The sequence below is a fragment of the Zalophus californianus genome, chromosome 8, assembly GCF_009762305.2.
Source record: "Zalophus californianus isolate mZalCal1 chromosome 8, mZalCal1.pri.v2, whole genome shotgun sequence".
Classification (NCBI taxonomy): Eukaryota; Metazoa; Chordata; class Mammalia; order Carnivora; family Otariidae; genus Zalophus; species Zalophus californianus.
The window spans coordinates 97,103,686-97,127,462 of record NC_045602.1 but is presented as its reverse complement, the minus strand read 5'-3'; the positions used below and the strand labels follow the sequence as shown (position 1 = coordinate 97,127,462).

At 47.8% G+C, this 23,777-nt stretch overlaps 1 protein-coding gene across 2 annotated transcripts in view; it reads right to left on the bottom strand.

Moving 5' to 3' along the window:
• Window positions 1-706: 706 nt before the first annotated feature.
• Window positions 707-23,777, bottom strand: part of BFSP1 (beaded filament structural protein 1) — a 72,477-nt gene continuing 49,406 nt past the window's right edge. For both annotated transcript variants that reach the window (XM_027623109.2, XM_027623110.2), the window contains 5 exons: window positions 21,306-21,398; window positions 16,770-16,877; window positions 6,383-6,603; window positions 4,079-4,164; window positions 707-1,825 (listed from right to left, as the gene is read on the bottom strand). In XM_027623109.2, the coding sequence (XP_027478910.1) occupies window positions 867-1,825; window positions 4,079-4,164; window positions 6,383-6,603; window positions 16,770-16,877; window positions 21,306-21,398 (1,467 nt within the window). In that variant the 3' untranslated portion in view covers window positions 707-866. The remainder of the gene's footprint in view (window positions 1,826-4,078; window positions 4,165-6,382; window positions 6,604-16,769; window positions 16,878-21,305; window positions 21,399-23,777) is intronic.

The window sequence follows — 23,777 nt, the reverse complement described above, 5'->3', positions numbered from 1 at the left end:
CTGGGGCAGCTGGTGCTGGTGCCCCTCTTCGATCCTCACGGTCCTTTACCATTGCCAAGTATTTCCATGCTGGAGGTCTGAACGCCTGCACCCATACTTCTGTGCCTGTGGGTTTTCTCGGCCCCCAAAGTTAGTGCCCTGGGAGCAGCCCTCCCCAGTGGCTGACAGGAGTTGGTGGAAGGAGAGCCCAGCTCCCTCACCAACTCTGTGGCGTGTGTTCTACACCATCTCCCAGGGTCCCTCAGGGTGACTGAGCTCCACATGCCCACAGTGCCAACTGATCTGGTAGCGCACAGGTCTTATTGGCTGCCTTGCCATCCCTGTCTCCCTCTTGCACCCCCCTCCTGGCGCTTCCTGGGATCACACCCCAAAGAAACTACATTTGAATCCTTGCTTCAGGATCAGCTCCTCGGCGAACCTGAACTAAGATGCCTTTCATCATGTCCCTCCAACGAAAGACTCATGCACCTGAGCACGTGTTTCTGGCTTCAAATGCAATAAAAAGCCACCAGTGCATCAACAAGCATGCTTCTGTGTGAAGTCCAGATGCTGCCTGACTCTCTAATGCGTCTCTCAATGACCCAGGATGAAAAGCCCCTTTCCTTAAAGGAGCAGGGTTTGATGGCCCCTTGAACACAGCATCCCTGTCCTGAGCATGGCTGACCCACTTACACTCCCAAGGCCCCTGTTAATTAGACAAAGGGTGTGCAAGCAAAGAAAACTTTTTAATTAAGGCTTCATTGGCAATGTCAGAAGGGTCTAATCCAAACAAGGAATCCTCACTCTTTTATCCTGTGTTCTAAAATATCAAAGCACTTCCCCTACAGCGGCCCCAAAGACATTGTTTCCCATTAAGCCCAGGAGTGTTAAGAGCTCTTCTCTCCTGATTTCTTCTTGTTTGCCTTCGTCTTCTCAATCATGGTCTCCACAAGGACAGCTGTTTCCTCATACGTCTGAATGCTCTCAGTTGTAAACTTCTCAATGGACTCCATCACTTCCACTTTCTCATATGCCAAAGTCCTGGGCGGGCTTCTCTCCTTCGAGATGCTAATCCTTGCCCCATGCCTCTCCGATCCACCCTGACCGACCCCAGGCCTTTGAGACTGGGGTGGAGATGGTGGTCCCTCCGGACCAGGTGTGACCATGGGACAGGGCCTCCTGGACGCCTCATCCTCCTTCTGGTCCCCAGGTTTCTCCCCAGGCCCTTTCAATCCTTCGGCACTACTCTCGTCCTCCTTGTCGGCAGCATGCTGGTCGGGTGGGTGTCCACCTTCTTTACCCTGAAGATCCCCCTGTCCGTTCTCCAGCGGGGGCCCGGGCTGCTCAGGAGAGGGCTCTGCAGGGCCGTCGCGATGCAGAGAGTCATCTTCAATGGAAATAACCACTGCACCTTTGGCTGGGATGGAGGACGAACAGAACCCAGGGTCCACATAACTGGCATCCCCGGAGACCAGCACATACCGCCCTTTGGTGTAGAGGTCAGCTGGGGGCTCGGGTTCTTTGGGGCTTTTCACTTTCTCCTTGACCTTCTTGAATAGTTTCCCAAAGGCTTTGCTTATCTGCCCTCCATCTGGCACGTCCTCTGGAGCCACTTCTGGGGTTGGGGGACTTGCTTCATCACCTCGTGATTCAAGCTTAGACTCGCCTTCTTCTTTAGGAACCACCTGCACCAGCTGTGTGTCTTCTGGACCTTGCAAAGATATGTCTTCCAGACTTTCGTCAGCTTTGTCTTTAGCTATGATCTCCTTTTTCCTTGGAATGTTCTTGGGGAGACCTTTTTGTCTTGGTTTTGCTGTTGTTATATTCTGCACAGCCCTAGTGAGATCTAAAAAAAGGGGGGGGGCAGGGAGGGAGCATAAGTCAAGTTTGTCAATGAAAGAGGGAAAAAACATTTGTTGAAAAATAGGCTGCCTTGGAGACCAATGCCTAGCACTGGGTAGAGTTTACCATACACAGGGCAAGATGCCTGGATCTGACCCACAGCATCTATGACCCACATTAAGGTCCCACCTCTGTGTCCAGCTGTGTGACTTTGGACAGGTTGCTTGACCCCTCTGGGCTTGCAAAGGGAAAGGAAGGTGCTGCCTGTACGGACACTTATAGTTCCCATCACACTTGGGAAAACTTACTGAAACGTTCTACAGCAACTACACTTGGTGTCCCCACCCCAGCCATGATGAATACTAGTCAATGGAATTCATTATACAGAGTCGTCCTCGACTTGGACTTTTCCAAAGGAAAGACAGCAGAGCTGCCTGGGTCTCCAGTGTGTTCTGAATGGCTTCAGGCGTGGGAATCAAACTGATCTCCCTTGCTCCATATGCATCGCAAACTAAATAAATACAAATACCCCTCGAGCAGCATCCCCTTCCTCCTGGGCAAAAGAGGAGGCAATTATTAAATTCAGAAATAACAGGAATCTTGGGCCACCTGGGTGGCTCAGTCGGTTAAGCAACCGACTGACCTGAGGTCATGATCTCAGGGTCGGTCATGGGATCAAGCCCTGCATCTGGCTCGGCACTCAGCACAGAGTTGGCTTGAGGATTCTCTCTCTCTCTGCCCATCCCCTCCCTCTTTCTCTCTCTTTCTAAAATAAATAAATCTTAGAAAGAAAGAGAGAGAGACAGAAAGAGAAAGAAAAGAAAGAAAGAAAGAAAGAAAAAGAAAGAAAGAAAGAAAGAAAGAAAGAAGAAAGAAAGAAAGAAAGAAAGAAAAAGAAAGAAGAAAGAAAGAAAGAAAAAGAAAAAGAAAGAAAGAAAGAAAGAAAGAAGAAAGAAAGAAAGAAAAGAAAGAAAGAAGAAAAGAAAGAAAGAAAGAAAAGAAAGAAGAAAGAAAGAAAGAAGAAAGAAAGAAAGAAAGAAGAAAGAAAGAAAGAAAGAAGAAAGCAAGGAAGGAAGGAAGGGGAAGGAAGGAAGGAAGGAAGAAGAGAGAGAGAAAAGAACAGGAATCCCGTTCGCAAGGCCATCTTCATTTCTTCAGACTAGCCAAAAGGAAAGATGGAACGTTCAAGAAAGCATACACAATCTCACCTCACCTCATCCATGAGGCTTTTCAACCTAACCTGCACACTGATTTTTTTTTAACTTTTTCATCTCAAAGGTCTTCTCCATACCCTCCCTCCATGAACCAGAGGACTGACAGACAAAGCAAAGGCATCTAGCATGGGGTGACTCGGAGCGCTGAGCGAACAGGGAATGGCAGAAATGAGCCATGAAGCCATAAGGGAGGAAGAGACATGTCAAAGAAGCCTGCTGGGGGCGGGTACAGGAGCAGGGGGTGCCTGCAGGAACTGCTATGGAATTTCAGGGCCCAGCGCAAGAGGAAAAGGCAGGGCCCCTGTTCAAAATCATTAAGAATTTCAAGACAGGGGCAGTGGAGCACTAAGCCAAGGGTGTGTGCAGGGCCCTGGGTGTGGCTGCATGCTTCTAGAGCCAGCCCGGGGACGGCTGCCCTTTCCAACACATTCTAACACTGAAACCTCATTTCTACAAACCCCTCTGAGCTTTCTGAGGGGCTAGGTATGAGCAGTCAATAGCACCATCTTCTCTTCTCCCAAAACACTGTGTTTGTTCAGCCGTGGGGAGGTTTCACTGTGAGGTAACATCTCACAAGTGCATGAAGACATTCCCAGAGGACCAAACGTTGACGACAGAAGCCATGCTTACCAACCAAGCTAGTTCTGCTCGGGGTCGAATGGAAGAGAAATGAGTAGTAATTGAGCATCTACTCTGCCCCAGACACTGGATTAAGCATTTTTGCACAGCAGAGCTCATTTCATTTGCTGAAGCGAACACTGAATTATACTTTCTCCCCAGTGAAATGCTTCAAGTCTGAGGATGTCATTCCCAAGGTGGTCTATCCCCCCCATCTGATTTTTCTCCTTGTCAACTTTCTGGCTCAGTCACTCAGCACCTGTGGGAGTGTATCAGAGAGGGAGAGAAGACCTCACATAAAACATTAAATTTCCAGATGGATCAGAAGGAAGCATGAATGCTAAGTTCAGGAAGAAAGCTGTTTGATTTTTTTTCCTGCTTTTCCATGATGGAAAACAGCAGAAGCCAGGGTTGAAGAGCATTACCTTTCCCACCAAGCTGAGAACTGACAGAGGTTCCATGGCTTGGGGTGAACAGGGTGACAGGAGTTTCAATGAAGGCAGAGTTCAGCCTGGAGAAATAACCAGAAAGAGGATGGTCACCATTTTTAATGCATCAAACCAAACAGACAGTCGGGGGTAAGAGTGGCTCTAATGTGAGCAAAAATGAGGAAAGCTTTCTCTAGATCAGACTATTCGTGAACCACACATACACTTATACACTAGACGAGGATGGGAAGGATTTCTTTGAGCTCAAGTCATAAACTATGAAACACACATATAGGAGAATTGTAAAATGGGAATTGCTTATAATCTAAAAATGCCATTTCTCTGTTGAACAGAGTTTTTGTTTTTGTTTTTTAATAAAAGAGTAGCCAGCCCAGGGTGAAGTATTTAGGGCAACCAGGATATGATATCTCCAACTCTTTTTAAAAAAAACAATATGCGTTATATAAATAGAGAAAAAACTGATAAAGCAATGGAGATAAAATTTAAACAAGTGGTGAGTCTAAGAAAACAATGCTGCGGGATTCTGTGTTCTATGCTTACGACATTTCTATCAACTTGAAATTAGAACAAAATTAGAATTTATGAACAAACTAACAAAAGGGCTATCCGATGACCTTTTTGTGAAGCCTTGCCTCCAAAACAAAAATGTTCACACAGTCACTTAAGTGCCCGTTCAAGATTTATTTTCATGTGTGCATAAAGCATTCACTGTGACATAATATAATTTAGGATTGTGCAACAATCCATTGACCATAACTAGAGAAAGAAAAAGAAAATCTTGCTTTCTCCTTTGAGCACTTGCAACCAAGACAGAGCATCCAGAGTGAAGGAAAAAACTGCTCCTGGTGGAATAATACTGGGTGCTTCTCTTTTAATTCAGTCTAAATCCCCCAAATCGGCAAGACTGAATCGAAGAATCACAACTTAATAGAGAGTGAAAGTCCTTCTCCGAGTCCCCGAACTGCTCTCTGAATGGTATCTCCAGATACGGACATGGACACAGACACAGGTCTAGATGCCGTAGGCGTAGATCTACAGGGTACAGATACAGACAGAGACAGAGATGTACATGTACCTGACACAGGTGCACAAGCAGGTGACGTCGGTGCAGGTGTAAGTGTGCACATACTTGAGGATGATGTAGATCTAGATGACGCAGGTGTAGATGAAGACTAGGGGTAGGCATAGGTAGATGAAGATGTAGATGGTGTGGGTGTAGGTGTACATGGTATAGAAGTAGATGATGTAGATGATATAAATGATGTAGATAATGTAGATGTAGGTGTGGATGATGTAGGTGTAGATGGTATAGATGTAAGTAATGTAGATGTGGGTGTAAGGATAGGTGTAGGTGTGGATGAAGATGATGTTGGCACAGGTGCAGATGATATAGAAGTAGAGGATGTAGATGATGTAACTTTAAGTGTCGATGTACATGTTCATGTGGATGATCTGGATGTAAGTGTAGGTGTCAGTACCATCAGATCATGTAGAGTGATGATGAAGACTGTAGGTGTAGATGATACAGACAGAGAGAGAGATTGAGATCGGGATTGGGAATATGGGATAGGGTTAGGAGACAGAGGCAGGGGACAGGGAAGAGACACAGGGATGGGGTAGGGGGTAGGGATTAGAGGCGGGGCTAGGGACAGGGGATGGGGCTAGGGATAGGGGAGAGGGACAGAGATAATTTCCCAGCTATCCTGAAGTTAATGGAGCTCAAGTCCCAGCTCCATTATGAACAAGACCACCCAGTGCATCGACAGCCATACTACTGACCCGACCAGGTGATAAAAACAACGACAGCAGCAGCAGTAACAACACCAACACCTCTGAGCAGGTGTTGAGTGCCAGGCACTGTGCTAGGCACCTCACCTGCAGCATCTCATTAAATACTCCCGGTCATCCTACCAGCTAACACATTTATGTCCCCAGAGGCTTGTGGAGCCAAAAGCAAGCTCCTTCATGAGGTCTTTTGTGACCACCCCACCTAAAATTTCAAACACTCCCACCATTGCCCCCTGGCCATGCCCTCTCTCCTGTCACCATTCACTCCATGGTGCTTGTCCTCTGTTCCAAAGTCATCCATCAGCTGCCTCCCCAACTAGGATTCCCAGCTCCACAAGGCCATGGAGTTGTGTTGCCTCCCCTGCCCCGTCCCCACCACCTGGAACTGTGCCTGGCACACAGGAAGCACTCCACGAGGACCCATGAAAGAAGCAAGTGGCGAGGATGGGGAGAGGGACGCAGTCTCAGGGTGGGGCCTGCCTGTGACCACACCTGTTGCCTTCATTCTCAATGATCCGATGGTACCGCTCCAGCTCGTTCTTCAGCGTCTGCTGGGCGACCACCAGCTGCCGGCAGTCATAGGAAGACTTCTCCAGGCTCCTCTCAGCCTCCTCAATCTCCTTCCGCAGGGTTTCTATCTGTTCGTTATAGAGCTGAATCTCGTCATCGTAACAGTCATGGGCATCTTTAATAGCTTGTTCCAGGGCTGCGGTCTGTGGACAAAGACACAGCTGTGAGGAAAGCCATCCTGCCTCTTCCTAAGACACAGGCTTGACCAGGAGAACCTGGGCTCAGGTACCCCGTTTTGTTTGCTTTGCTCCTTTGTTTCTCCACCAGTTTTGTTGTTGGCAATGAATCACTTTGGAATCCTGGAGCCAGAAAGGAACCTGGACACTAGCTAGCCCCAGCCCCCTCTGAAATCCGCCCTTAACAGAGCCTTCCCCAAAGACAGTCTGAGGATGGAAAGCCCAGAGAATAAAAAGATAACTGTCGTCCCTGGAATAAAATGTATAATTCGAATAAAGTATATTATTCATATTCTGAGTTAGCATAAATCTGACAGCCAAAAAATAAAAAGCATGCATACTAAATAGATAAGATGCTATTTTTGCTAAAGTAATGAAGTGTGGGGGGGTGTTCCTTGTTCTTATTTAATCACTATGACATTTTACTTTTGTCCTGATTTCTGATTAGTAGAGTTATATGTTTGGGTAGCTAAAGTGTGCGTGTGCACTTGTGTATACATAAAACCACCTCAGGGTTACACTATTTACATACTAATGCCTGGCTAGTCAAAATTAAGGTAGGCCAATAGAAATTTGATAGAATATAAGGTGGGCTTCTATTCACTTTAAGAGCTTCTAACACTGCACAAAGAGCCATGCGTGTACTTATTTACAAGCTTAGTATTTGTGTAGTCATGACGCTTTTGTGATCTCATTTTCCGAAGTAGAAAAGAACTCACCACACATTATCAGTCCTCAAAACAAAATGAAACAAACAAACCAAAAAACCACTCCTACCTACAACAGCACATCCCAAAATTCAATGCGAACCACCCGAGGATGTTGTTAAGCTGCAGACCCAGACTCAGCAGGTTCTACAATCCTAACCACTTCCCACATGATGCTAAGGGCGCTGGTCTCTGGACCACACCAGGAGTCATGGGGGGCTGGACTGGTATCTGAGTTCAACGTCATGTCTGTCTGTACAAGGCATTTCATGCATGCAGCTGAATGTGCATACTGGACATCTAGAGGATGATAATTCCTATGACACCTGATTCCTCACTTTACATACAGATGTGGCCTTGGAACAGTGAAGTTTCCTAAGTGATGACACTTGAAAACTTAGCTTACAATGGTTTTTGGGAATGTGTCTATTGTATCAAGAAGGAGGAACGGAAAGAAGGAAGGAAGGAAAGAAAGAAAGAAAAAAGAAGGAACAAAGGAAGGAGGGGAGGAAGGAAGGAAGGAAGGAAGGAAGGCAGGCAGGCAGGCAGGCAGGAGGGAGGGGAGGGAGATGGGAAGGAAGGAAGGCGGGAAAGAAGGGGTACATACACTCCATACTTTGGGAAGTCGTCTGCCAGCCCATGTCATCCCCCTTGTCTGACGCCTGTGCCATCTCACTCATAGAGGGGTCCCAACAGTAGTGTGAGCCCACTCTCCTGACCAGAGAGAGCTACAGAACCAGGGCCAGACACAGACTGGCCCATCACATGCTTCCTCTCTGGGGAATTTGTAAAAGGATCTCAGAAATAGCAGTGAGCTGGCGGCAGGTTCACAGAACCCTGGGGCCGCCATCTTTCATAATGTGCATGGAGAAGTTAAGAAAAGCAACTCTTCAGAGAGGCAGAGAAATGAAGCCAAAGGGCAAAGACAAACAGAGATGAGAGAGTTTGTGGGAGAGAAGGGAGACAGAGAGTGAGCAGTTAGCTGCCTCAGATCCAAGTTCCTGGTTCCTGCCCCATACCCTGCTCTCAAATTCCATAAACTACCTTTTATATCCTGTTCCTTTGCGGTGGGGGGGCGGGGGGGATGGTATCTTTACATTGGAGAAACCCGGCAGACACCACCTTAACCAAGTGATCCAAGTTACATCCCCGGCAGGAAGACATGCCCACATGATGCTCCCCTGATGAGAAGCACCTAGAAGGATACTCACTTCTGTGCGTTCCAGCCAGGAACACACAGCCTCAGCCTAATCCTGAAAAAAACATCTGGGAGCCCAAAAGGAGGGACATTCCCAAAATAGCTGGCCATCAAGCTCATGAAAGACAAAGAAAGGCAGGAACTATCCCACATTGGGATAGACTAAGGAGACACAACACCTAAATGCAAGTAGGATCCACAAGGAAAAAAGTGGGTAATTTGTGAAATTGTTGTCAAGTCTATTACAAGGATGGTATCATCGCTAATTTCCTGGTTTCAATCACTACACTGTGGTTATTAATTAAGGAGCTAACATTTGGGGAACCTAGGTGAAGAGTATGCAAGAAACCCAAGTGCTATTTTTTGCAGCTTTTGAGAAGTCTAAAATTATTTCAAAATAGAATTAGAGTGCACCCCTTACTGCTTAAGCTTGTTTGACTGGGTTTCTGTTCCTCCCAAAAAAAACGACTGTTTTAAATTCAAACAGTTACCTGTCATGTCAAATACCAAGGCCTCCCACTAATTCCTGGTGCAACCACATGTTCTGACCTATACCAGTGTTCACACACTCTAGGAAATGCTTCCAAAGAAATAAGGACTCTAAAAGACCCTTTTGAGGCTCAAATCTCAGAGACAAGAAGCCATCCAGGAATGGAAGAATCCCGAAGTCAGACAGACATTCCTTTTCTATGAAGCAGTCCTGAGAACAAGCCTGGGGGATGCTGGGGACACTGGGCAGCAGGGAGGGTGCCTCTGATCAAAGCTTACCTTCCTCCCCTGAAAACAGGAAAAAGCCAGTGCCCACAGCACCCAGACTTTAAAAGTATGCATGTTCCACAAACAAATATCGAGGGGGGAAGAAAGAGATAACAGGGAACCTATAGGATAAAAGAGACTTAAAAGACGCAGAAACCAATTATAACGTGTGGACCTTATTTGGATCGCAATCCAAGCAAATGCTAAAGAATGAAATTGTGGGAAAGACTTCCCATTGGCTGATTCCATTCATATGACAATCTGGAAAAGACAAAGCCAGACGGATAGAAAACAATTCAGTGGCTGCCAGGGGTTGGGAGTGAGGTAGGGCAGGGGCTGCCCACAATGCACAGCTCCCCAGGGAATTTCAGGCTGAGGGCACTATCCTCTATCTTGATTGTGGGTACAGTGAGGCATATGCATTTGCCATACAGATGTAACACGTACCGAAAAGGGTGACACTGGTTGTATGCAGACAGCACCTCAGTTAATGATGAGACAATCAGAGATCTGATCCCTGACTGGACATTTGGTGATACTAAAGAAGTACTGTTAATTATTAAAGGTGGGTTCATGGACTCACGTTCTATAAAAGAAGCCCTCATCTTTTCAAGAGATCTGTTCAAATATGGCTGGATCAGATGATTTGGTGTCAGGGATTCCTTCAGAATTACACGGGGGTGGGGGGGGGGTATAGGAGATATAGGAGGGACCATGTGCTGGGGGATGGGGATCCGGGGGCTCATGAGGCTGTTTTCTCATTTTTACATACGTTAGAAGTGTTCCAAAATAGAGTGAAAGCAAAGATTATGTGTAAAGTGAGTCTACTGCCCCCTTTGGGTCTGGGTTCCCCAGCCCAGGGCAGGAATAATGGTTTGTGCAGGCAAGTTCTCACATGCAGCAACTCCTCAGCCTCAGGACCACCTCATGGGGGTGGGGCGATTATGACTCCACTTTGCAGATGAAGAAACAGACATGTGGGCAAAGTGACCTGCCAATCAACACAGGATTCAAAGCCACCTGTGCAGGGTCTCCCTTCCTGAAACCATGGGCCCTCCTGCATCAGCCTCTTCCCAGCTGCAGGAGAGCAGGACACACACACACACACACACACACACACACACACACACACACACACACTTACACTCTCTCCGGGCCTTTGGAAAACCCTTCATTCTCACATTTCAACAGGCAAGCATCACCAGCGTGTTCTCACTGAAGACCTAGGGGACACAGGGTGACCCCCCACACAGACTTCTCCCTCCCTGAGCACAACCACTTGGCAAACTTTTAAACGGTAAGTAGGATAGCAACGCATTGTCACAAACTAGGAAATTAGAAACTAGAAACTTCCAACCTTCCAGGGCAAGTATGATTTTTTTTTTGTATCTCATGAGTTGGTGGTTTGCTCGTGGGAGTGGCTGGGTGGTTGGTTGGTGGCTGTCCTCTGATGGAATCTGCAGGAGGAATGCCTGCCCTGAGAGGAGGCTCTAGGGATGACTGAAAGGTGTCTTCTGATTTCTGATGGGCACTGGTGCTCTGCCTGATTCTGCCTGTGTCCACCAAAAATCCACAGTGTCCAGCAAAGTGCTGAATGAGTTTATAAAACTGGATTTACATCTACGTCAATGTGGTTTTTGCAGCTCAATAATTTAAACTATTCATCAGGGGGCACCTGGGTGGCTCAGTCGGTTAAGCATCTGCCTTCGGCTCAGGTCATGATCCCAGGGTCCTGGGATCGAGTTCTGCATCGGGCTCCTTGCTCTGCAGGGAGCCTGCTTCTCCCTCTGCCTGCTGCTCCCCCTGCTTGTGCTCTCTTTCTCTCTCTCTCAAATAAATAAATAAAATCTTTTTTAAAAAATAAAATAACTATTCATCAAAAGGAGAAATGTTCAAGAAAAATATTAAGAGCCCCACTTTCATCAGCTTAAAGGGGGCCAAAGAGATGTCTCTGCTTGAGCAAACCTGGCACCAGCCTGACTACCTCAGAATGAGATGTGGCCCCTTCTCCTAGGAGCCCAGAGGCCAGGGTGGGAGGTGGCTTGCTCACAGAGACACGCCCAGGGCATCACGAAGCACATGGAGCCTCTAAGATGCTGAAGGATGTCAGAGAAGGCCAGTTCTAGGTACCAAAGAAGAGAAGGTTCTTCTGGAAAGAGGAGAAGTGATGAGCAAAGGGGCGGGTGCCAGAAATCACAGGAGGGTCAAGAGAGGAAGAGAAGAGAGAGTAGCCCACTCACATCTCTGGGTTTCTTGGAGGGGAGCAGCCTCACAGAAACTGGAGAGAGAGGTGGGTAGAAGGGGTGGGCGGTGCTGCAACTTGACCTTCATCCTGAGTAAGGGTGACTGCTGTGTTTCTCCTTGGACCATTTACACCCTTCTGAGATCAGCTGCAGGCGGGAGCCACACCATGCACTGCTCAGTAGTCCCTGAACCTCATCTGGAGCTTGGAGATCAAGGTTGAAGGAGTCAGTATTCAAGCACAGCTGTGGGGCCTGCTTTTGCACAGCAGGGGTCAACGGGAACCCAGGACAGTGCCTGGCAGTGAGCCCCCATCCAGAGCGGTGACCTCCTGCCTCAGTCCTCTTGGGCCCCCGGATGCCTTTGGGTCCAGGGTCTTTTGTAAAAAGGAAACGGGTTCCTTTTTCTCCACATCCTCGCCAACACATGTTGTTTCTTGTGTTTTTGATTTTAGCCATTCTGACAGGTGTGAGGTGACATCTCCCTGTGGTTTTGATTTACATCTCCCTGCGGATCAGTGACGTTGTGCTCAACAGCATCTGTTTGGTCTACAAAGAGTAGACCTTCACCAGTGTTCAGACACTCTTCATCTGTCGGTCTCCTGTATGTCTTCTTTGGAAAAATCTCTATTCAGGTCCTCTGCCCATTTTTAATTGCATTAGTTGCGTTTTTTTTGGTGTTGAGTTGTGTCAGTTCTTTATCTGTTTTGGATAGTAACCCATCATCAGACACATCATTTGCAACTATCTTCTCCCATTCGGTAGGTGAATGGATAAAAATGAATGGAATATTACTGTCATAAAAAAAGAATGAAATCTTGCCATTTGCAACAACAGGGATGGAGCTAGAGGGTATAATAGTAAGTGAAATAAGTCAGAGAAAAACAAATACCGTAAGATTTCCCTCATATGTGGAATTTAAGAAAGAAAAGAAATGAAAAAACAAAGGAAAAAAAACAGACAAACAAAGAAAACAGACTCCTAACTATAGAGAACAAACTGATGGTTATCAGAGGGGAGGTGGGGGGAGGGGTAATGGGTAAAACAGGTAAAGGGGATTAAGAGTACACTTGTCTTGATGGGCACTGATGCGCAGAATTGTTGCATCATTACACTGTTACACTGTACTCATGAAATTAACATCTGCTGTATATTAATTATACTTCAATTTTAAAAGAGGCGAAAAAATTTTGAAAAAGGAAGAAGAAATCAAGTATTCGTCACTGATTACATGCTCTTACCAAAATATACCACTAGATGGTGCTAGGCAACTTTAATGAGAAATGCTAACCAGGGAGGTTTACTCCTTCCAAGTAATACAGGACCGTTTTCACTTTCCTGTCACAGAAACTCTCAGTCAATGAGATTAGGGAGTCAGAAGTGCCTGTCCCTCTCCTTCCACCTCTAGGAAGTGCCAACCCAGTGGTCTCATGCATGGGCTGTATTGCGCTTCAAAGAAGGGGCTGCCAGCTCTAAGGGAGGGTGGTATTCCTTCTATCCTGTAGACTAGGGTTCTCAAACTTGAGTCTGCACAACCACCCGGAGGGCTTGTTAAAACAGAGGTTGCTGGGCCCCATCCCAAAGTTCCTGACTCAAGAGGTCTGGGATGGACTCGTGAATGTGCATTTCTGACAAGTTCCCAGGTGATGCTGATGCTGCTGGTTTAGGGACCTCACCCTGAGGACCATGCTATGGAGGATTCTGGAAGCATCAGATGCTCCAACCAGAGGCAGAACCAGATGCAGTGGTTCTGCCAGGTTGGAGCCCTCAGGCTGCAAGGAGTTCTCCCTCTCCCTCCCTCCTCACTTGTCCCCAGTCATAGCATTGGCCCTACTGAGGGGCTAAGCCACTAAATCTACCTTGGAGACCCTCAGCTTGGCTACTCCACTGGGAAGCCTCTAAAACCTTTCAAAATCAGCAAAAAAGCCAGCCATGAGCATCTCCTGAATAGGCTATGGAAGGCCCAAGCCAGGGACTCAGGTGGACTGGATATAGAACATTCTGACCCAACCTGGGGCCCACCCTTATACCAGTGTTCTCAAAGTTCCTGGATCAGAAGCATCATCACCTGGAAACACAGAAATGCACGTTCTTGTGCCATAGCCCAGAACTACTGAGTCAGAACCTCTTGCGTGGGCCCAGCCATATCTGTGTTTGAATAAGAGCTAATTAGGCAGACTTCTGGTACCCATGACCTTTGCCCCTTAGCTTTATGCCCATGACTCTTATGTTACACAGCAAAAGAGACTCTGCAGATGTGATTAAGGTTCTTAATCAGTTGACCTTAAAAAATAGGGAGATTATTATAGATTATTCCTGATCATATGAGACCTTAAAAGCAGAAGTCAGAGAGATTAGATGCACAAGAAAAATTCTATGCACTGTTGCTGAATTTGAGGGTGGAGGGGGCCATGTGCCAAGAGACATGGGTGGCCTCTAAGGACAACTCCTGGCCGACAGACAGCAAAGAACTGGGGTCCACCATCCTACGTGCACACAGAGTTGACTCTTGCCAACAACATGAATGAGACTGGAAGATCCTCCACTGAGAGCCTCCAGATAAGAAGGTAGGCCAACACCTTTATATCAGCCTTGTGAGACCCAGAGCAGAAAAAACCAACCAAGCCTGCCCAGATTTCTAACCGTGGAAGTATGGGATAAAGGACTGCTGTTCAAAGCCCTTGCATGTGTAGAAATTCACTAGAGCAGTGAGAGAAAACTAATACAACTTGTGTTTCATTAGCTCCACCGCTAGATTTATTTAATATAAGCACATAGATTATGATATAGAAAATGGTAATATTCTGATAACTGTCTCAATAGAATTGGTTTCCTTTAATTATACATACTTTATTTTTATTCTATGCCCTTAACATTGTTCTGAGAAGTGGTCCATGGACTTCACCAGGTGGCTGGGGGGTGGTGGGTCATGGCACAGAAAAAGAGAAGACCCTCAATTTAGAGAGACAACAACATCAGAGCAAGACCAGTAAGTCTTTCTGCAGCAACTATGGGTGGGGACAGGCTGCCAAGCAGACAGACTGATTTCATAGTCTCCGAAACTAGGTTAATCCGTGATGAAAGGTCTTACTTTTACATTCGACAAATATATATATGTACATAGAGACAGAAACATTTATGCCCTAGAATTGGAACTTACCATGTCAGGCTGGGCTCTTTCATTTTCTCAGTATCTAGGGCAGGGTTTTCAACTTTGTTGCCACGGCCACAGGAAGAGCCACATTTTACGTCACAAACCACAGATATCACACAAATGTGTGTGTGTGTGTGTGTGTGTGTGCATTTGAACAAATATATATATATTTAAATATGCAAACATATATATTCAAAACACAGTTTTCACAAAACAAATCCCACCATTACTAGCCATGTACTCGGTTATTTCTTATTCTAGTGTTGTCAATTTCTTCTTTTTTTAATGCCAGTCAATTCTGCTGAATTCATTTTACCACCCAATGATGAATGGTAAACAGTGCTTTGGAAAACACTGGTCTCAAGGACCAGTGGGCTTGCGTCCACTTCTCCAATTTCTCATTCACACAAACACACACACACATACACACAAACACGCACACATATACACATACACACAGACACACAAATTTATATACATATACAAATACATACACACCTATACATATATGTACACAACATACACACATGCACACACATAAACATACATACATACACATATACACCACATACTCATGCTTGCTCCATTCTTCCAGAGCCTCAGAGGAAACCACTAACTACCAAGTCACCAAAATGGTGTGTCTGGTCCCTGAGCCATGGTTTGTCATGAGAAGGATGAGTTTAAAGGCAGTGTTCAATTTCTCGAGCTGTGATCTTTACCTCGGGAGATAATCACCAGACCCCAGTTTGCTTTCAGTGGCCCCTGAGAGTTGCTGCAGAGTGACAGGTTTGTGCAGTGGGCGATGGGACAGAAATGAAGATTCTGGAACTCCACGGTCCCCAAAAGAGATCCTGGGCAGATCTGGAGGGCACTGAATAGCTGCAAAACCACCAGATCCATTGTGGCTTTAACTTTTGATTTTGCAGGCATTGAAGGGATAGAGACTGAGTAACATATAAATGTTCCAGGTTTCCTAAACAGTCCAATTTTTCAAACTTTTTGTTCTCTTGTACCCTATGTGTACTTGTCAAACCAAATGTCAATTTATTTTTAGATTTAGAAAACGCAGGTGCACAGTATATGAAGATTTAGTATTTTAACCCAATGTGCCCCATCAGAATGGTACAGTAATGAGAGAAAGAAAACTGGAAGGAATCAGGGGGATAAGCTATGAAGCTCATTAACCGGGAAGGAAGGCCACAGAAAGAGGAGTGAGTTCTTCTGGTGACTTTAGTTTTCAAATTAAGCTTCACTAAAAAAAAAAAAAAAAAAAAAAAAAAGGAAGGGGTAGAAATGGGAGCTTTATGCTAACAAATTCTGAGCAGAAGCAAACACCGACACAAGCCTGTAATCAAATTCCAAAGGAGAGGGCGCCTGGGTGGCTCAGTAGGTTAACCGTCTGCCTTTGACTCAGGTCATGATCCCGGGGTCCTGGGATCAAGTCCTGTGTCAGGCTCCCTGCTCAGTGGGGAGTCTGCTTCTTTCTCTCCCTCTGCCCCTCCCCCACACATGCTCGCTTTCTCTCTCTCTCAAAACTAAATAAATTTTTTAAATCTTAAAAAAAAAAAATCTGCCAAAGGAGAGATGTTAGGTCATGAAAGGAGAAAGAGGAAGCATAGATTTGACCAACTGGAGGATAAAAATTCCAATAAGTATCCATCTCTTCTTATTTTTAACAAGATTAAACTGGGCAAAACAAATCGACCTGCAGAAGACTTGGTGGGGAGGAGTGGCATGAGGGGAACCTCTGAGGCTCCTGGAATTAGCATGACCCATAATCCTTGCTTAGCCAGGACTTTGCCAGTCTGGGCATGAAAGTCCTCCATCCTGGGAAACCCTTGGTCAAAGCAGCACAGCTGGTCACACTACTCAGAAAAGCCGGTTTCTGGCTCTGAGTACTGGACACACAGGTGTGTTGAGTTTGTGAGAATTCCCCACCCCCCGCCCAGCTGGATACTTGTACACTTTTCTGCACGCACAGGACACCTGAATACAGTGTGCTTCCTGTAAAACCTGATTCGCATGTGTGGCGTGAATGCCCAACGGTGAGCAGCGGACACGAGGGGGTGGAGCCATACCTGGGCCTGCAGCTCCGTCCTCTGGGCCTGCAGGAGGGACACCACCTCCCGGCCCTCCTCCAGCTGACTCTGCAGGGCGGCAGCTTCCCGTTCCGTCAGGAGCTTCTCCTGCACAAAAAGGCCAGACTCAGCATGCACATGCACTTGATGTGTGAGGAAATCCACAGGGAAAGGGGGCAAAGAAGGTTCTTCAGGTTCGTGTCCCCTGGCCCAAACTCATATGCTGAAGGCCTGCCCTCCAGTATGGGGCCTTCGGGAGGTGATGAGATCTACATGAGGTCATGAGGATGGGGCACTCATGGTGGGGTTAGTGTCCTTATAGGAAGAGGAGGAGACACCTCAGTGCTCTCTCTCTCTCTCCCCAAGATGCACCAAGGAAAGGCTATGTGAGGACCCAGCAAGAAGTCTGTAGACAGTCCTGGCTGTCTACAAACCAGGAAGGAGGCCCTCATCAAGAGCCGAATCTGCCAGCAGCCTGATCTTGGACTTGCAGCCTCCAGAGCTATGAGAAACAAATGTCTCCTGTTTGTGCGGCCCTGGCTGTGCTGTTTGTCACAGCCGCCCGAGCTGACTAAGCCAGGCCCATGGCGGCCACCCTTAAGTCCTGCCTTTTCACAGTCTTCAGAGTCTGAACCATAAATGCTAGGACCGTAAATCGCCGGAGACCCACATGTGCCACAAACTGGCTAAGAAACTCTGGACAAGGCACTGTCTCCTCCATAAAAAGGAAAGCTGGGAATGCTGACTCTTGCTGGGCTCTGTCGTCTGTCCCTGCAGGTGGCACGGTCGGTCTGTGCCCCGGGCTGTCGACGGTGCTGAGATGTCACGGCCGCACCAGGCCGCCGGGCTCCAGGGACTACAGGGCAGTAGGGGCCCCAGGGAGCTGCCCCGCCCTATCCCCACTCCGCCGAGTGACATGGGAGAAGATCCGTCCTCAACCGCTCCACACAGGCTGATCAGGCGCCCTTTTCCAACTGGTCCCTCCACTGTCTGTCCAAAAACATCCAAATCCTTTGGCAAAAGCCGGCCTCTACTCAAGAGCAGTGCCTTCTGACACGGAGTGTGCTGCCTCACCGCCAGGCAAACATCGAACACCGAGCATGAGCCCCGTGCTCCCCTGCCCAAAGCCACACAGGTGAGGCAGCCCCCTGCTTGCCCTCACTTTGCAAAGGGGCTGGAGCCACAACAGAGGCACAGAGACAGCTACAGCAGGACAGACAGACAGACATGCACAGAGGGAGCACGTGTGGGCCCGGGGTCGCGGCCCGATCCCTGGGGGGAAGGCGGAATCAAAGACGTAACTGCAGAAGGCCCTCCTCAGCTCTGCGTGCTTACTCCCAAGCCCGTTTTTCCCTGTGTTTCTCAGTGCACGGGGGCGGGGGGCATGCTTTCTCTCCACCTTGCTCTGTGTCTCTCCCTGAGTCTCTCAGTCTCTGCTTCTCTCTCTGGCTCCGTCTTCTTTGTTTCTCTGTGTCTCGGTCCCCACCTCCCTGCCTCAAAGATGCGGACAAGGGGGTGGCTGAGAGCAGAAGGGGACTCACGTCCCCGAGTGCCAGCACGTGGAAGATGTGCATATATGCCACACTTCGAAAAGTCTAGGTCTGCAGCCTCAGGAGAAAAGCAGACACGATGCCCAGACATCGCACCACCTCCCTGCCGGAGCCCTGCCTGCTTGTCTGGCCCTGTCTCTCCTCACTGCCCAGCTCCTATTCATCTTACACGACTCCTCATGCCCACCCAAGGGGGCACAGGAGAGCCTTGGATACAAGAAAGACAGCCCAGCTGCTCTCAGCCGGTAGCTGGCACTCATCACCAGGCCAGGATGCTCCCTCTTATACACTTGTAAATGAGCTCCCCGCCCAATATCCGAAGATGTCACTCTGGGACCCTGGGGGAATGAGACAGAAACAAAACCACCCTGTGTCTGAGCACGCACAAAAATCACCAAACCTCCCCTCCCCCACTAACACAAGCGATGCTGCTTGATCACCAAGTACCGCCTCCCAGGTACAAATTACGGGGATGCTCAGTCATAGGACCAGCCCTCTCCTGAGGGCACCCAACCCAGAGCAGGGCCCTGCTTAACTGATCCCACCCCCATATCCCTGGGCATCGTGGGATGCCTCAATCCTCTCACACGTCCCTCCTCCACTGAGACACCCTGCAAGTCTCCACGGGGTACCCCCTCCCTTGCTGCAGTGAATAATTCGTCCAGCTTTATTTGACCATACATGCATCTCCAGTGGCCTCTGGCTAGAGGGCACGGACATGATGCTTTACTGACACATTAACCGGGTGAGCTGTGTTCCTAGAACAACACTAATTGTATCCTCATTTTGCAAAGGTGACTCACACATTTTCCAGGTAACAAGAGTCAATGAAACAAACCTGAAAGGGACCATCTATCTCATATAGAACTTTTAAGCACAGATTAATAAAGAATGTGATGCCTTCTGAATCTGTTTCTCCCAGGGAGGTCTTGCTAAAAGGGCAGATTCTGACTTGGTGGGTCTGCACTCAGGCTGGAGATTCTACACTTCTAACTAGCTCCCAGAGGATGTTAAGATCACTGATGCTCTCAGACTGGGGCCAGACACTCTCTATATTCTTATGACTCAGAAGAATTGTGTTACAAGAAAACAGAGGATACGATTTAAAAGGTGTGCTTTGGTGTAAAACACTTTTGAACCAGAGGGAAAAATGAGTATGTACAATAAAAATAAGATATGTGGAAAGAAATCTCTGACAAAGAAAATTAAGGTGTCAGGAAAAGCTATTTTAGGTCTTTGTGGAAACCTGTTACACAAATATGGAGAGCAGGCACCTGAAATGGTCATTGGCGGGCAATTCGGACGAAAATATTCCCAAGAACAAGCAACTTCCCTTGGCAGAGTTTTAAAGTGTCCTCTAGGGGTGCCTGGGTGGCTCAGTCAGTTAAGCACATGACTCTTGATTTCGGATCAGGTCAGGATCTCAGGGTCGTGAGATAGAGTCCCGCATTAGGCTCCACGCCCAGCGTGGCGCCTGCTTACAATTCTTTCTCTCCCTCTGCCCCTCCCCCTGCCCCTCCTCCCACATGTGCTCTGTCTCTCTCTCTCTAAATAAATAAATAAATCTTAAAAAAATAATAATAAAGTGTCTTCTAAAAGCAAATGCTGGGGTTTCTTCAGCTTTGAAATAAAAAAAATTAAAACAAAAAGACTCAAGCAGCCAGCTCCCCTGGCCCACAGGTCCTGCAGCTTGTCTACATTCTGCTCTGGGAGCTTCTAAATGAGGGGGTCAGGGTTCCACCTGCCAGGTGGCTGATTAACTGACTTGGGGTGTGGTCTAGGCAGACTTGCAGGCGAGTCCAAGTGTCTCTAGGGTTGAGCACCACTGTCCTAAGTCATCCTTGCAAAATGCCCAGAATCTCACCAGTTGACCAGTCCACCAAACCTTGTATCAGCCTAACACAACTTCTGGAAAAGGGGCGCCGTGACATTTTTGTCGTAATCTGCATTATTGTCCGTTGATTTTTACATGTCTCGGGTTAGGCATCACAAAATTCATTAAGCCACATTAGGGAAAAACTATGCCAGCAGCTAGAGAGCTAAAGGAAGAAGTACTGTGGAACGTTATATCAGAAATAAGGTTTTTACATCCAAATTCACATTTTTTTAAAACATCAGCTCCTGTAATCTCTTATTTTTTCCCCCGTAGTTTTCATCCCACAGACTCACATATTCATTAACAGAGGCCGACCTTGAAAATACAGTTACGAATTGTGGGGGACTCTCTGTATTCAAAGTTCATGGTCAAGTTGATAAGGAGAATAAGAAAACAGACAATTTAAAAAAAATGGGCAAAAGATTTGATCAGATACTGCAACAAAAAAACTACACAGATGGCAAAGAAGCCCACGAAAAGATGCTCAACGTCATTAGTCATCAGGGGATGCAGTTAAAACCACAGTGAGATACCCAGCATACCTGTTAGAAGAGCAAAACGCAAAAACAAAACAAAACGCCGACATACCAGTGCTGGCTACGACACAAAGCAACAGAAACTCTCACACATTCGTTGCTGATGAGCTGCAACAATGCAAACTGCCTTGGGAGACAGTCTGGCAGTTTCTTATGAACTACACAAGGAAGAGCAGCCCATAATACTCAAGAACAAATGCCTAAGACAATGGTCAGGGACACACTTTGTGTCCTCAGCTGTCTAAACACCAGTGTTCCCAGTCTAAGTATAAAAGAACAAAGGGTAAACTTCAAATGTACGCAGAGTGAGAGCGGGGCCAGTGAGCCCAGTGCAGCTTGGCGCCCAGTCTGACCTGACACCTCACCTGGGTCTCTGTTAACTAGGCCCTTGGGGGCCTAGTTAGAGGTTTTAACTGCGTCCCCTGATGACTAATGACGTTGAGCATCTTTTCGTGGGCTTCTTTGCCATCTGTGTAGTTTTTTTGTTGCAGTATCTGATCAAATCTTTTGCCCATTTTTTTTAAATGGGCATCCCCAGATATGCTTTCCCTGCAGCCGGGGCTCCGATTCTTACCTCCCTCATCCCACTTGTAATGGCAGATGCTTGAGGGGTGGTCTGGACAATCTGCTGCAGGATGGTGACATAGGTCTGAATTTCCAGAAGATTCTGTTGGGGGAAGGAAAGCGTTCTCATTAAAACTTGAGCTGCTTGAGATTTTGCCTCCAGGACCAGGTGACCCGAGGGACGAATGCTTTCACATGTTCACCGTCACAGACAGGACAGACTGTGACCTGAGCAGCGGACATTTTAATCTTCACAAGAGTAAGTGGGCAGATGAAGAAACTGAGTCTTGATTGATCTCGCCATTTCCCTTCAGTGACATGGATGCTTTGCTGCTGGTTTTCCTGGAGACCAGGATGGCACAGCTATGAGAGAAAAGCAGAGACGGGGAACAAAGAGACCCCCACAGGGTACAAAGGACCCTTTCTGATCCCAGAACAGGGCAGTGGTTCAAAGGATGGTCAGTCAATCCCAGACTAAATCACTTATGAGCTGGATGTGGTCTCGAGTAAGCAATTTAAACCACCTAATGCTCAGGGTTTTGCATATAAGAGGACTAACAGTCTGGACACGGTGGCTGATCCCCTTTCCCAGCAAAGCACCTGTGCCCAGCTCTGTGTGTGAGAGCACATCACAGAGAACTGTCCTTGGCCAGACAATGGTCCAAGAAGCAATGCCCCTAAACCCACCTCACCCCTGACCCGAATCAATGACTCCTTGGCACAGGAATACAAAAGGCCAACCCTCTTGCCTCAAGGTGGGACCAACCCTGTGGAGCAATCATACTCCAGAACCCTCCATGGGGTCAGGCTGAGGCAGACTCCAGCTAAGCCCAGACCCCTGCTCAGCTCCCACCCCTGTGCCCCTGTTCCCCTTCATCTCCTCCTGGAAGCTCACCATTAATACAGCAATCACACAAAAATCATCACTTGGACTCTGCTCCTAAGGAGCCTGCCCTACGATACTAACTCACGAGACTGGTGTTAGGACCGATGAGATAATACACAGAAGCTTCACAGTGTGAACTCTATTATCACCCCTTCAGTGTGAGCAATGGGTCCTCCCACTGGCGTAGGCAGATCTACACTGAGTCAGGAAGAGAGTCTAATACCTACTGAGCATGCACCAGGCTCCAGGCTGTACCGAGTGTCTCACCTGTACTCGCACGCTGCCTCAGTTTCCCCAGAAGCAGACTGATAGAGATTGAACGTTGTGACCCTCCAAATGTCACATATGGAAGACCTAACTTGCCCCACTGGGATGGGGTGTGGAGGTGGGGCCTTTGGGAAATAACTAGATTTAGATGGGGTCATGAGGGTGGGGCCCCGTGATGGGATTAGTGCCCTTAGAAGAAGTAACACCAAAGAGTTGGCATCGAGGAAAGCCCAGGTGAGCACACGGTGAGGAGACAGACATCTGCAAGCCAGGAAGAGGGCCCTCCCTGAAACCTGGCCCCTGCTCGCACCCCCAGCTCAGTGTTCCAGCCTCCAGAACCGTAAGAAACAAATTTCTGTTGTTTCTAAGCCACGGTGGTACTTTATTATAGCAGCCTGGGCTGGCTAAGATACAGGCCCTAAGAGACAGGTCTGAGTACAAACAGTTTATGTGGATGAAGGTGCCTGGAAACGTTATTGGAGGGAGAAGTGAGACAGGAAAGGGAAGGCAGCCAATAAGGAGCACGTCACCAGGTAAGTTACCACCGTGGGCACCCAGTGCTCAGGCCTAGCGGGGATCCCTGGGAGCCGTGCAGAACCGTGCAGAACAGCTGGTGAGAGGGAGCTGGGGTAGGAATCCACCCACACGCCTCCATCACCGGCTGAGGCTGCTCCAGGGGCAACGCGTTCCATGAGGCAGAGACACCCTCCACTGCCTGGAGAGCGTCCGGAGGCAGAGCTGTGGATACTGGCAGTTGGAAGGAGGCCAGAGCCCACCAGAGAGGTCAGCCCCCAGGACCAAAGCCAGGCTCACCAGTCCGCTACAGTTAACCACACTGCTGTGCAGAAGGAGGGTCTGGTGTTTGCATGTTGAAGATGAGGCAGCTCAGAGTGGGAAGGCCACTTGCCCATGGTTACACAGCTCCAGGATGTGATTTGTCCAGTACACCAAGGCCCCCCAAAGTCAGGCCTGTGAAAAGCTAGTGGGGGTGGGAGGCAGAGCAGAGTGCTACACAACAGAAAGCTCCCGAATGCCAACTAACTGGCTTGGAGGCAGAGTGAATATATATAGATTACGTTTTCTGCACTTCTGCATTTTCTGAGCTGATACAATGACAGGTCCTAGCTTACTCAAGACGGATCTATGCAAAATCACTTTGTGAACTGTAATGTACTCAACAGACATGCGTTCCCAAGCCCTCCCCCCAACAGACACCCAACTGTCTCCTCCTCTGCACACGCCTTGCTCACTAAGGGCCATCCAGCAACCAACCGCTCACCTACTTGGTTCAGGGGCAATACACATAAAAGGCACCCACTGTAGCAGGCT